Source organism: Neurospora hispaniola (assembly GCF_033458365.1).
Source record: "Neurospora hispaniola strain FGSC 10403 chromosome Unknown B0T23scaffold_3, whole genome shotgun sequence".
In the NCBI taxonomy this organism is placed as follows: domain Eukaryota; kingdom Fungi; phylum Ascomycota; class Sordariomycetes; order Sordariales; family Sordariaceae; genus Neurospora; species Neurospora hispaniola.
In genome coordinates, this window is record NW_026944408.1 from 1,920,176 (window position 1) to 1,932,917 (window position 12,742).

General features: G+C 53.6%; 5 protein-coding genes across 5 annotated transcripts; 1 reads left to right on the plus strand and 4 right to left on the minus strand.

Moving 5' to 3' along the window:
• Positions 1-267: 267 nt before the first annotated feature.
• B0T23DRAFT_111681 (cAMP dependent protein kinase A catalytic subunit) lies at positions 268-2,435 on the minus strand. The gene is made up of 4 exons (XM_062831869.1): positions 1,336-2,435; positions 1,024-1,277; positions 585-959; positions 268-530 (listed from the first exon to the last, which is right to left on the minus strand). The coding sequence occupies exons 1-4, from the start codon at positions 2,290-2,292 to the stop codon at positions 503-505; spliced, it is 1,614 nt and encodes a 537-aa protein (XP_062693987.1). The 5' UTR covers positions 2,293-2,435; the 3' UTR covers positions 268-502.
• A 1,893-nt stretch (positions 2,436-4,328) lies between these two features.
• Positions 4,329-5,824, minus strand: B0T23DRAFT_111595 (concanavalin A-like lectin/glucanase domain-containing protein). Its single transcript, XM_062831868.1, has 3 exons — positions 5,513-5,824; positions 5,355-5,425; positions 4,329-5,284 (listed from the first exon to the last, which is right to left on the minus strand). Exons 1-3 carry the CDS (start codon positions 5,696-5,698, stop codon positions 4,525-4,527), a joined length of 1,017 nt encoding a protein of 338 aa, XP_062693988.1. The 5' UTR covers positions 5,699-5,824; the 3' UTR covers positions 4,329-4,524.
• Positions 5,825-6,672: 848 nt separating this feature from the next.
• On the plus strand, positions 6,673-8,227 carry B0T23DRAFT_376899 (coiled-coil domain-containing protein 55-domain containing protein). Its single transcript, XM_062836997.1, has one exon. The coding sequence runs from the start codon at positions 6,768-6,770 to the stop codon at positions 8,070-8,072; it is 1,305 nt and encodes a 434-aa protein (XP_062693989.1). The 5' UTR covers positions 6,673-6,767; the 3' UTR covers positions 8,073-8,227.
• Positions 8,228-8,729: 502 nt separating this feature from the next.
• Positions 8,730-9,440, minus strand: B0T23DRAFT_452566 (mitochondrial import inner membrane translocase subunit tim-13). Its single transcript, XM_062841148.1, has 2 exons — positions 9,221-9,440; positions 8,730-8,975 (listed from the first exon to the last, which is right to left on the minus strand). Exons 1-2 carry the CDS (start codon positions 9,311-9,313, stop codon positions 8,808-8,810), a joined length of 261 nt encoding a protein of 86 aa, XP_062693990.1. The 5' UTR covers positions 9,314-9,440; the 3' UTR covers positions 8,730-8,807.
• Positions 9,441-9,855: 415 nt separating this feature from the next.
• Positions 9,856-12,247, minus strand: B0T23DRAFT_111730 (phospholipase C). The gene is made up of 2 exons (XM_062831871.1): positions 10,514-12,247; positions 9,856-10,451 (listed from the first exon to the last, which is right to left on the minus strand). Exons 1-2 carry the CDS (start codon positions 12,081-12,083, stop codon positions 9,892-9,894), a joined length of 2,130 nt encoding a protein of 709 aa, XP_062693991.1. The 5' UTR covers positions 12,084-12,247; the 3' UTR covers positions 9,856-9,891.
• Positions 12,248-12,742: the final 495 nt, after the last annotated feature.

Sequence of the window (12,742 nt, forward strand, 5' to 3'; positions counted from 1 at the left end):
AGCCAAACACGGCCAAAATACTCCTCACTCTAATGTTGTCTGCCACTTGCCAGTCATTGCATCACTTGGACCATCAAACCCATTCCAGGGCGCCATCCGTATGATTTGTTTACACAAAAATAGGGGGACACAATAACAACCTGAAAACGTAAACGCAAGCAAAACTGGCCACCCCTTTTGCAGCACCCAGTTCCCGCCCAGACTCATCCTGCGTTGACTGTGCATATCCAAGGCAAAGAGTCCATTTCTTCCGTCTCATAACGCATGCTACACGTATCCACTGCTGCTGCTGCTGCTGCTGCTGCTGCTGCTATACTTCTGGCTTCGTATTGAGCTTTATACAAAAATGGCCACGGTTCGGAAATCCGCTGGTTTAACAAGCCCATTCATTAGTCTTGCCGATTCTCTGGCCTCTGCGTAGTTGATCGGCCATGTCGCAGTGCAGGTGATGGAGAATCGATTATACACCATTCGAGCCCACAGCCGTCGAGGCTCGAGCTGCTTAGAAGTCCGGGAACAAGTGACCGTACCTAGTCTGTGTTAGCATCCAGATACGGCATCACCATTTGGTACCAATAACTTACTCATCTGGCCCTCCTTGTCCATACCGCTCAGTCTCCTCAGGGTACCTGTCGAACTGGCTCGCGTCTCCTGCTCCGGCCTTGACTGGAGGAGTATACGGCGCGTCGATATCTTTCCTCGCCAGTCGGTCCCAAGTCACCTCGGCAAACCAAGGGTGTGACTTGACGTCTTGCGGTCCGCCGTACAGGTTTCCAAGACGCTTGCTCAGGTCTGCCGTGATCAACCGCTCCAACAAGTCCTGCGCGTCGGGGTTGACCCACTGAGGGTATCTGACCTTGCCCTTGAGAATGTTTTCGTAGATCTTCATGGGGGAGCTGCCGTCCCAGAAGGGCGTGTAACCGCAAAGCATTTCGTAAATCAAAATACCCAGGGACCACCTGCGCGGTACTCATGTAAGCAATTGGTGGAGCGTTGGAGAGGCTGCCGCATGAATGTACTTACCAATCTACCGACTTGTTGTAACCCTTGTTGGAAACAACCTCTGGTGCCAAGTAGTCTGGAGTACCACACAGTGTCCACGTCTTATCTGGAACCCGCTTGGCGAACCCGAAATCCGTAATTTTGAGGTGGCCGTGGCGGTCAAGAAGCAGGTTCTCGGGCTTCAGATCTCTGTAAATGATATCCCGCGAGTGCAGGTACTCCAGGGCCAAGGTGACTTCTGCAGCGTAGAACTTGGCAACGGGGTTAGGAAAGCGCTGTATAATCCGTGTCAGCCGCACATACTCCATGGGCCAACAAACCCATCTAACTTACTCCGGACTTCCTCAGCAACGAGAAGAGCTCGCCGCCCTCTACGAAATCCATCACCATGTAAAGATTCTTGGCATCCTGAAATGTTCCCCATAGCGTGATCAGGAAGGGGTGTTTGACCTCCGCTAGCATTCTTCTTTCGTCATTGGTGTGCTCGACCTGCTTCATCTTGACCACTTGGGCCTTCTTCAGTACCTTGACGGCATAGAAGCGCGAGTTATGCCGAGACTGGACCAGGTGGACTCTGCCGAAGCTACCGGTGCCGAGGGTTCTCAAAATCTCGAAGTCGGCGAGCGAATACTTGCCCTTGGTGGCCCTGGGCTGACTAGGCTGAGGCTGCAGTTGCAGTTGCTGTTGCTGTTGCTGCTGCTGCTGCTGTTGGGGTTGTTGTTGTTGCTGCTGCTGCTGCTGCTGCTGCTGAGCTTGAGACTGCTGATGGTGATTATGCGGCGGCTGCAGTGTTGCTTGCTGTGGTTGAGGCATGGACGGCTGGGGCGTGTGCGGCGCGGGCAGGCCGCCGTTAGCTGGGGATACAGATGGAACGTATCTAGACGACTGTTTGTAGGTGGCGGGTTGGTCGTATTGCGGTTGGTGTATGAGGTTGGAGATGGACGGGAGGTTCTGCTGCTCCGCTGCTCCAGGAGAGGGCGTGTGCTGAGGGGGATAGGCATGCTGTTGAACCGGGAGAGTATTCATGTTGACGGGGTTTTCGTGCGGCAGAAGAGTGGGCATATGGGTTGTATCGATGGTGGTAGTGCCGGTCGCGACTGACTGGGAAGTGGCCTGCGACGCACTCGAGTGCGACGAGATCCGGGCGATGCTGCTCTGGATGGAGTTGCGGTCGAGGCTCGAGGCCGAGGTAGGGGTGACTGGGCTGGTTGGGTGGCTAGTCGAAGAAGGGTCCGTATTGCCCTCCTTCGTCCGTTTCTTTTTGAGGAAACCGAGGCTAGGCAGAGGCATCAAATCCTATTTCCGGGTCGACAGCCGAGCGAGACCTGGGCCGTCTAATTGGGGAGCTGGAGACGGGAGCCGGAACCGACACGCGGAGGAGAGAATCGAGCAGGAGTGGTGCAGGCGGCGGCGGCGGCGGGCTGTCGCGACTGCAGGATGAATGCAAGGCAATCAGTAAACACGGAGCTTCAATATGGGAGAAAAGCCAATTGGCACATGCGGCTGCTGCAGCGCATGGGGAACGACCCGGCTCGCTCTGATCTTGAGGTTGGGTAACACCGGAAGAAGCAAGAGATAGAGAACGACAAGCTCGAGGAGTGCAAGGGCAAACGCTCTGATCAAGGCAGTCGCGGTGCAACTCCGGCTGCGGTATCGGTGCTTTCTATCTCCCACCAACACCTCATGACCTCATTAACCGTGGAGTGACATGTGCTTTCTTTGGTTGACATTTTGGATATCAGCTGGACACATACCAGACAACAACTTGCTACCTTTGACGGGACTACCCAGCGAGCGCTCGCGTGTAGCTGAGAGGATGGAAGGTCGAAATAAGCCAGAAAACGAATAGAGTAGTTGCGTATATGTTATGGTGAAGTGTGGTGTGGTGTGTGTGGTGTGGTAAAGACTAGCAAAAACGAGCAAGGCGGAGAGGTACGGCGACGTCAGGAATTGAAGCCGGAGGTAAGGTAGTGAAGTCACTCAGCGTTGCCCTACCTTGCAGGTTGCTTTTTCCTTGTAAGGCGGGACCGAGTGCAGTGTATGTAGTAAGACTGGGGTGAGATGTTGTGAACTGGAACCCTGTCCGTTGTCGAGAAACAAGCTGAGCTGTTGCTGTTGCGTGTTGTTGTACGGTCGAATTGGAGGAGCTGAGAAGAGGGATGTCGAGTCGAGATTGAGGGGCAACCAAAGACAACAGAAAACAAGAAGACGGTTGACAAAGAACGGGAACGGTCAGGACGACGTGTGCGCTCTCTTGGGATCGATCGCCTGTCCTATTGACATAGGGCGACGTCTCTCTGCCTTTGTACACTAGTAGAGCCACGCACGCCCCAATTGCGATTTGGTAGCTGAATCGGGGGCCCGAGGGGGGGAATGCTGTTCAAAGCTCTTTGCTTTCGTTCGTTGCCTTTGGCTTTTCTTGTTTGTCTCCCAAGTGGAGCGCGCCCCTGGTTAAGTTCCCCTTGCTGGAGACGATCCCGTCCCTAGAGAGACTGGTTACTTGGCCGAATCCAACCATCTCCTTTCGAAGACGTCAAAGAGAAGCGATACACCCAGAAACGAGATACCCCAGTTCACTCATGATACATATAAAGCCAAACGCCTCGGCTGCTCAGTCAAGTTAAACAAGCAGCGGACATGTCAAGTAAGTATCAAGCCCAGATGCCCGTCTGAGTCGTCTCTGGAACAAGCTGTGTAGGTGCGACTGCGGGGACACACTTCCAACTTCACAGCTGGAACTGAAGCAATGGTTGAAGTCACTGCGGGACCTCGTGGAATCCCAGTGACATTGGAGGGGCTTGAGGAGCCGCTGGTGATGGTGTAAAAGGTGGGGTTTCCTCTAACGTTTGGAAGGGATCGTCCCTGTTGGATAGACTTGTCGAGTTGCCCATCGCATCGTCATCGCCTTCGGGATCCAATCACGTCACGTTGGACTCGTGTCCAGGTCCAAATTTGGGGCGTCAGAAATGGCCCTCAACCCCGAGCTCCCAAAGTATAGAAATGTAACCGTCATGTCAATTTCTTTTTCCAATTTTTTTTATTTTTTTATTTTTTTTTACAACCGACCATTGGTATTCGGGGGAGGCTACACTACCTGGCCCCGTCATTATACCTACCGGTATACTGTGTAGGATCCCGCTTGTCGGCAGTTTTGAAAAAAACAAAAAGCAGAAACCCTGTGCGTCGGAGGACACAAATGTGGTTTTCTATAGTCACCTCCAGGATCAGGGCCTATATATCTCGGGGACAGGCAAGGGCAGAGATGTAAGAAAAGTCCCATTTTGACCGTCGCAATGAGTAAAGGGCAGTCGTCTCGGAATACCGCCTCTTCTGTAGAAGGGCAAGCTCGAAATACACCCAAAAACCAGGAAAAAAAAGAAAATAGACCGTCCGTGCCACCCGCGCCAATGCAGAAACTGTATGTGCGAATCCTCATCCTCTTTTTTTTCTCTTCTCCTCGATTGCGTATCGCGATTCACCACCACCGTCCCATCCCATCATGATCCCCACATGTCATACCCCTTAAAAGCGATGGCTGCGCTGCTGCTTCGTCCTGTACGCCGTGTATCCGACATAGGCGCCTCCCACCGCAAAGAAGAAGAAGAGCGTCTTCACCAGGAACCAGGTCCAGCTACCCTCAGCTTGCTGATCCGTCACCTTCTTGCCCTTGCCACTACCAGGGGTGGACTTGGTCGGCGGTGCGGTAGTGTAGAGGTTCCTGGCGTTGATGGAGATGATGTCGTGGTTGTCGCTAAGCTCGCCCGTCTCGGCCGTGAAGCCGAGGTAGGCCACGGGAGGAATCGTGGGCGGCTGGTTGGTCTCGAAGCAGAGGAGCCACTCGCCCTCGTTCTTGTACTGCAGCTCGAGCTTTAGGTACTTGTCCTGAAAGTGCGACAGCTTGAACTTGGTCGGCACGTTGGCGTGCCTGATACCGCGGGCCGAGCAGCCAGCCAGCTCCTGGTTCTTGCCATCCGTGTCCTTGTCGTAGGAGGTCCGTCCGTCGCCCACCATGGCCATGACGTAGGGGAAGACGACGCCGGGCCGGTTGTTCTTGTACGTGTCGAAGAAGATGCCGAGACCCTCGAACTTGTCCTGGTTGCCGAAAACAGGCCCCTCGCGCCCGCGCTCCTTGGTGAGCCACATGGCAAACCCATCGCCGTAGAGCTGGTTCTTTCCGGAAATCTTGAACTCGACCTCGATTTCCCAGTTGGTTGCTGTCAAGGGCACCTTGGACCAAAGGTTGCCCATCTGCGACGGCCGGTCGGATGTGAGACGAATGTACCTTGGGAAGAAGTACGGTTAGCGATGTCTTCCTTGGCGACGTTGGACGGCTTTGTGCGGGAGCGACTCACTGGTCTGTACGGATAATTGTGTCTCCTCCAAAGTCATACCACCGACTTTGCGTGTCTGAGTCCAGGTATGGCTGTAGGTTGTGAATAACACGGCGTTAGTCATGGTCAAGACAAGTCCCAAGTCCCTCGTGGGATGCGGAGAGATCATGTGCGCATACCTGGTTCAAGCTATGCGTCCTGAGCTGTTGGAAGAAAGCGTTAGTACCATGCGCAGAATGGCGCGAGGCAGAGCTTCCGGAACTCACTCCAATGCTCTTCACGTTGCCCTCTGCATCTTGCTGCACAGCACCGTGTGCCGCCGTGGCCAGCCACAAGGCCGACAGTGCCGACGTCAACAACATCATGATGCCCAGAAACCTAACCTAACGATGCGGCGGATCTGCTTTGGGAGGAGGAGGCAAGAAGGGGGAGGGGAGGAAGAAGAAAAAGAAGAAGGGGGAAGAAGAAGAAAGGAGGAAGAGGAGGCGTAGCGATAGTGTTGTTGTTGATTGAAGCCCGCAAGGGGAAAAATGCAGAAGAGATGGGACTGAAGAAAACGAAGGAACTGAATTGTTGGAAAAGGGGAGGGGGGGAAATGAATGAGCGTGCAGAAGGTATTCAGATAATGTCGTTTCGGAACTTGAGCCGAAGTGGTGTCGCTTCGTGCCGCTGGTTTGTGGTTCTTGATGCGGTTGTTGAACCAACCACGAACTGTTAAACCTCAGGTTAGCTGGCCTTTTCGAAACCCAGGCCGGAAACAGAGGGGGGCCACCACGAGACCGTGCAGCGTCTGAGAGCAGAAATCCGGGGCAACTTGGCAGTGAGCATGCGACACATCGCCTAGGTACCTACCTCTAACGATGCAACGAAGGCTGGCAGTGGGAGGAGGTAATTAGTATCAGTGTTGATAACCGTACAGTACCGTACATTCCCTTCCATTCCTGGCCGTTTTGTTTATCAAGAAATGGGTTGAAACAACAATGTAATTGTATACTTATTATTACAAAGTTAACGATCTTTTACCCTTGCTCGGCTAGATTCCAACAGAAGCTTTGCTGGACCCTTCGGCTTCTACGACAGGGATCTTGGGGGCTTGCAACCAGTGGATGATGATGAGTTACGGATTTAACATTGACACTCAGCAAAGGGGACCTCGCAACCTCGAGCTCCTGGAAACTTGTCTAAACTAAAGGCGGTTTGCCGGCCGGGAAAAGGAACACCATGCGAATGATCGATAAACGATAAGCGATCCGTGGCTGGTGCCGTGACCCACTTATTCTTCACTTTAGTGCCTGTAAGTCGGTGCACTGCACTGCAGTGTAGTGTAGTCGCCGCCACTCGAATCATCCCCAGGACAACCAACCTTCTCTTTCTGAATTATTCCACTAATTGTATTCAAATTGGCCAATTGGCAATCTACCAAACAAATTCATCATGGTGGGCTTCTCCTTTGGACTGAAAAAGGCTGCCGCCTCCTCGAAACCAGCGCCGGCCAAGAGGAAGCCCACGACCTTCGGCGGCGATGACGATGACGAAAACACGACGGCCGGTGATGGCCAGCCCAAGCCCATCGCCGCCGTTGAAATCACCGAACTGGACGGTTTCGACGACAACACGAGCACACCCCTAGAGGCAGTAGACGAGGGCCGCAAATCAAAAAAGAAATCAAAGGGACTACCACAACCACCACCGCCTATATCGGCAACAACATCACCATCATCATCATCAAACAAAAAAGCACCTCCTCCCGTCGCCGCCGCCGCTCAATTTGGCGACCTCTCCTCCGCCCTCGAATCGCGTAAATACGCTCAAGCTGCCGCCACCGCCGACCCCTCCATCTACGACTACGACGCCGTCTACGACTCCCTCAAGGCGCCCAAGAAGCAAGAGAAAGAAGCCGACAGCAAGGAAGGCAAGCGGCCGCGCTACTTTGATGCTTTACAAAAGGCCGCCGAGATGCGCGAGCGCGACCGGGCCATCGCCGAAGAAAAAAGACTAAAACGGGAGCGCGAGGCCGAGGGGGACGCGTTTGCCGATAAAGAAAAATTCGTCACAGAGGCGTACAAGCGCCAGCAGGAAGAAAACCGACGACTGGAGGAAGAAGAAAAGAAGAGGGAGGAGGAAGAGGCCAAGAAAAACAAGAACAAGGGCTTAACGGACTTTTATAAGCAGATGCTGGAGAAAGAGGAGCAGGAGCATGCGGCCAAGATGAAGGCTGTTGAGGAGCGGGTTAAGGCTGGGCCTGGAGAAGCAACACAGCAGAAGAATGAGGGAGAAGAAGACCCGGACGCGGAAAAGTCGGCGACAGAAAGGGCAAAGGAGATTAACGCCATGGGCGGAAATGTGATTATCAATGATGACGGTGAGGTGGTCGACAAACGACAGCTGCTCAAGGGTGGTTTAAACGTGGCGCCCAAGAAGAAGGTGGAACACCAACAAGAGAAGGCTCGACAGGCCGCAAAGCCTGCTGGGGCAAGCGGACCAGCTAAGGGCGTGTTCCAGGGTGGCAGCAAGCAGGCAATGCGGGAAAGGCAGACGCGCATGCTGGAGGCTCAGCTTGAGGAGAGGCTTAAGCGGGCGAGAGAGGAGGAAGAAGAAGAGAGGAAGAAGGTTGAGCTGGTATCCAAGAGTAGGAAGACGGAGGCGGATATCTCGAGCGCGAAGGAGCGGTACCTGGCGAGAAAGAGGGCGGCTGAGGAGGCGAAGAAGAAGGGGCTGGAGGAGGGTGGTGCGCCGTAGTTCTATTTTTAACAGCTCGGTTTTGTTATCTTTCGAGTTGTTCATTTTCAGTAGTAGTTGTTGTTGACATGAGATACCCCCTTCTTTTTGGAAACCTGGTCAGATCACATCAGTTCCCACTGCAGTAAAAGCATATGCCAGGAGACGGAAAAATAAATGCCACTTTTCCAACGTCTATAAAAAGCACTGTGCCCCGTTCCTTTCCCTGTCTACCTATACCATTCCCTTGACCGTGATTGCGCTGATGTTGATACACACGTACACATACGGTACGGAAAACGATGTCACCTCCATCTCCCTAACCAAACAGCCGCCGCTCGCTGATTTTCCCTCCTTGCGTTCTTCCTTGCTTTGCGCTTCTCCAGCCTCCAGCATCTTTACATTTCCAACCGTCAGCCGTGACCGGACCCTGTGCCAATGCCCAATGCAATGGTCTTGACACCACTGCCGCCATCCAGAACCCTTGATATCTTCCATAATGTCCTTCAAAGAAAGGTCGTGTTTGAACCCGATCTGTTCGTGTACGATACGGTATCGGCCTTTCAAACAGTCATCGCATGCCAATCGGTAGTCGCGGCAGCAGTCGGAGTCGGAGTCGGAGTCGCAGTCGTAGTCGCACTTGATCGAAGTCGCATATTTTTTTTTCTCCCTGCCCCCCACCCTCCATGATGCTTTTTCGTCTTCCCCCCCCAAGACCCCAAGAAGCAACTCATGTGCCTCCTAGGTACTACTCCTCTACTGGTTGCCCATCTCCTGCTGTATCCTCCGCAGATAAGTCGTGTTGACCACGTTCCACGCCGCCATGTACTTCTCGGTGCACTGCGTCACGCACGTCTTCTCGCTGTTGGAGAGGGAGGAGCCGGGCTTGGGGACGCACGAGGTAAAGCAGTTTTCGCCGATTTTCTGTTTTTTCGTTGGAGGCCCGGTTAGTTGGCGGTTGGATTGCATATTTTTTTTTTTTTTTTTTTTTTTTTTTTTTTTTGGGGGGGGGGGGGGGGGGGGGGGGGGAGAAGCTGGCTTGGGAGAGAGAGAGTGGAAGGGTGTATAGGAAATCTAGATATGTGAGGATTGGAGGGGAGGGTAGGAGACAGGAAAGAGGAGAGAGAGCAAAAGAGAGAAAACGGAAAGAGAGAGAGAGAGGTACGTACCTCCATCAAAGTCCGCGCATTGGCGCTCTGGGACTCGATGAGAACCTGCTTGATGATGGCCTTCTTGACGGTCTCGGAGGTTGAGTCGGACATGGTTGCGATTTTTTTGTATAGAGTTTTGGAGTTTGAGTTTGGATTTGGGTGTGGTGGTGGTGGTGGTGGTGGTTGGTTATTAAATCAGTCGCGAAGTTGCCGGAGCTAAGATCTTGGTGACGGCTTCGATAAAGTGGCAATGATAGGTAACTTGACTGCGAACGAAAGCTCCAGACGAATGCCGCAGCAAGCCAGGATCCCAGTCAGTTCGAAATGTTTATTATGTATGCATGGAGGTGTGGCGTAAGTGGTGATTGCTGAGCAGTGATAAGATGAGGCTGGTGCAAGTCGGTCATTCCCGGCAGGCAAAGTCCTGAAATGGTAGGAATAGGGGGACCCCTTTTGAGAAACAACAATAACAACAATGGTTTGTTGGTGTTGATGGCGTATGCAACGTAGTTTTTTATACCACCTTCGACAGTTAGACCAATTGTCACAAGAAATATCAATGACATGACCAAGATCACGCTTAACGCTCCATGCTATATACGCCTCATGTGCTTTTAACTCCCCCACTTCCTTCACTCCCACAAACCACAGCGAAACAAGCCACCGCACCGCACCGCACAGCAAGCAAGTTACAGCCTCAACTTCTTGCTTATCTTCACCAAAACAGCCCCATCACTCTCCATCCCCTTCGCATCTAAAAGATGCACAAACCGATACCCTTCCCTCAACCGATCCAGCCTCACACACGCCCACGCCGCCAACGAATCCCTTCCAATCTCATCATCCAGCACCAAGAACCTCACGAATGAGAGCTCCGGGACTACACCAGGGATATTCTCAAATTTCAGTTCTGTCTGGGCACCGAACTTCCCCTCCCAATCCGGATCGCATCCTCCCTTCACAGATTTGGTCTTGGCCTTGTACTCGCCCCCTTTTTCTTTGCCGTCCTTTGGCAGCTCGTCGGTGCCATGTCGCTCTCCAGGCTCTTCCACGTGTAGTTCGACTTTCAGGTAAGGGCGGAAGGAGTCGATGTTGTCGTCTCCGGGGGGAAGGGGGAGCGATTGAGCAGCGAGAACATTGATGGTTAGATCCATGGTGTAGTGCTGGACGGCGTCGGCTTGGGTGTCGGAGGCCGAGGGGGAGGGGGAGGGGGACGGATCAGAGTCGGTGAGTTTGGCGCAGCGGTAGCCTAGGTAGGGTCTTGTTAGCGTTTTTGTCTTACTTAAAGAGGAGTGGACTAAAGGGACGTACCAGCAGGTTTGAGCACATAACCGCCCGTCCCAGCAAACATGCCCTCATTCAGCATCATGCCCTCATCCCAATTCTGCCAATTCAGCGCCACGATCTGGATCCCCTTTCTCCAAAACACAACCGGATCCAAGTTCGATGACAAGATACGCATACCAGACGGGTACGCCCGCATCAGATAGTGCTTGTTATGCTCGAAGAGCGCGCTACGACTCTCCTTGTGAACATCCATCACGCCACTCTCCGACAGCGAAAAGATGTGCGTCGGCATGTTGGCCTCGGGCTGCATCAGGCTTTTGAACGACACGCCGCGCGTGTAGATGCCCATCTTGCTCAAACTCCAGATAATCTTCGACGGTTTCTTCGCCCGCTGCTTCGGTTGGCCCGCTTCTTCTGGTAGTCCTCCAGAAGCCGCGGCGGCGGTGTTGTCCAGCTCCTCCGGGGTCGTCGAGCCCGTCGAGCCCCCTTCATTGTTGGGTGGAGCGTACTTGACCTTCACGAGGATTTTTCCGCGCAGCTCTTCGGGAGTGGGAAGATATTTGGCATCCTCCTCCGGCTCAGGAAGAAGCAGGTCTCCCCAGATCTGCCTCATAATGTCAACCATCCTCTCCTGCTGCTCAGCGCTGCAGTGCACCTCGAGACTGACGATCAGGGGCAAGTCGGTTGTGGCAAAACCGTAGTCCTTGATAGCCTCGCACACGTCTCGAAAGGTGATGTCTTTAGTTAGCGTGTACCCGTGCAGGACTCGCGGCTCTTTGGTGCTCTTCCTACTGAGAGTTTGGAATAAAGAGGCAGAGCCGCCGCTCTTGCTCCTCTCCAAGGGGTTCGTTTCGGCTGATAGTCCTACCGGGGCGGCCTCAGTGGTTGTTGCTGCTGCCGGCGGCGGCGGCGGCGTTGTTGTGGTGGGCTCCGGAACTTTCTTGTCCTTGGGCTTCTTCCTTCCACCAAGAAAGCTAGGCAGCTTACTCTTCGCTTTCCTCTTTAACTTGCTCGCTGTTCCCTCCTCACCACTGCCATAGGCATCATCGCTGGAGCTGGAACTGCTCGAAGTCACAGACTCGGCGTCACCATCGTCATCCTCCGACTCGGAGTCCGAGCCATCCCAGACGTCCACCTCGATGCAGCGGCACCCGCGCAACAAAACGTTCCTGTAGGCATCGACGCTCGACTCGCTGGAGAGCTGATTACCTGTCAAATAAGTGTTGTGGCTGGAACTGATAAAGTAGCTTGAGAGCGGGTAACTGAGGTCCTGGGAACGCGGAGGCGCAATCGAGTTGGCGGCTGAAGAAGTGATGTACTGAAAAAAGCTCTCGTAGTCCCAGTCCTGATGAAGCGGGAAGTCTCGAGCCAGCTCGGCCTCGTCGTCGCCTTGACAGCACCTAAGCCAGACGGAAACGTCCTCCTGGCGCCAGGCCTTGGTCACGGTGTCGGCGTGTGCGCTGTAGATGCGTTGCAAATGAGCCGCAACGCCGGGGCTCAGTGTCTTTATCTTCTGCTCGGCGCCAGATAAGCCACCGCCTCCTTGGTGAGCTCCATCGGGGAGATATGGCGTGCCACGGACAGCTGCTGGCATGTTGAATACAAGACGATGCGCAAAATGTGAGCCCGGGACAACGAGCGAGGGGAAAGGGTGTAAAGGCTGTGTCTGTACGATGATACAAGCAAGAAGAGGTGATACAAGAGACAGCCAAAGAGCCAACAAACAGGCTAGACCTAGCTCACAATTCAGGGGACTCGGCGACCCCACTTGAAGCTGTTGATGGCTGGTAAAGTTGATATTTGGCGTTTGATGGTGTCTGACCGCTTAAATATCCGAAGTTCGGGACTGGAGATGGGTATTGAGTTCTCTTTGGGATTGAGAACACAGGGATGAGAAAGAGGATTAGAGGTGGTGGTTGGGTATGAATGACGCTCAACAGCTTGCTCTTCGGGCTCCGGTTCATCACGATCCATCAACACATTGCTACATAGGTGCTGGCTGCGCCTTCTCCCGTCTCCCGTTGCCGTGGAAGCTCTTGGACCCTTGGCTGTGTTTCGTCACCCCACAGGAGAGGACAGGACCCTTCCGTCTGATTGACCAGTGGGGACATCCCCTAGCCGTCAGATCGAACAACGACACAGCGTTAGTGGTCTAGGTCAGGGGTGTTTGGACACGGACCTCTGTTTCGTCTCAACTTGGCGTGGAAACTTGGTTTGGAGTAAGACAGACAAAGGAACGATGTTTGTCGAGTC

Excerpts from the sequence above, each read along its gene's own strand:
- B0T23DRAFT_111681 (XM_062831869.1), bottom strand. The coding sequence starts at position 2,292 with ATGCCTCTGCCTAGCCTCGGTTTCCTCAAAAAGAAACGGACGAAGGAG. Across the intron at positions 960-1,023 it reads TACAACAAGTCGGTAGATTG|GTGGTCCCTGGGTATTTTGA; the intron begins GTAAGTACATTC and ends AGTACCGCGCAG. Across the intron at positions 531-584 it reads GGACAAGGAGGGCCAGATGA|GTACGGTCACTTGTTCCCGG; the intron begins GTAAGTTATTGG and ends AACACAGACTAG.
- B0T23DRAFT_111595 (XM_062831868.1), bottom strand. The coding sequence starts at position 5,698 with ATGATGTTGTTGACGTCGGCACTGTCGGCCTTGTGGCTGGCCACGGCG. Across the intron at positions 5,426-5,512 it reads GGACGCATAGCTTGAACCAG|CCATACCTGGACTCAGACAC; the intron begins GTATGCGCACAT and ends CACAACCTACAG. Across the intron at positions 5,285-5,354 it reads ACAATTATCCGTACAGACCA|GTACATTCGTCTCACATCCG; the intron begins GTGAGTCGCTCC and ends CTTCTTCCCAAG.
- B0T23DRAFT_376899 (XM_062836997.1), top strand. The coding sequence starts at position 6,768 with ATGGTGGGCTTCTCCTTTGGACTGAAAAAGGCTGCCGCCTCCTCGAAA.
- B0T23DRAFT_452566 (XM_062841148.1), bottom strand. The coding sequence starts at position 9,313 with ATGTCCGACTCAACCTCCGAGACCGTCAAGAAGGCCATCATCAAGCAG. Across the intron at positions 8,976-9,220 it reads ATGCGCGGACTTTGATGGAG|AAAATCGGCGAAAACTGCTT; the intron begins GTACGTACCTCT and ends ACGAAAAAACAG.
- B0T23DRAFT_111730 (XM_062831871.1), bottom strand. The coding sequence starts at position 12,083 with ATGCCAGCAGCTGTCCGTGGCACGCCATATCTCCCCGATGGAGCTCAC. Across the intron at positions 10,452-10,513 it reads TTATGTGCTCAAACCTGCTG|GCTACCGCTGCGCCAAACTC; the intron begins GTACGTCCCTTT and ends GACCCTACCTAG.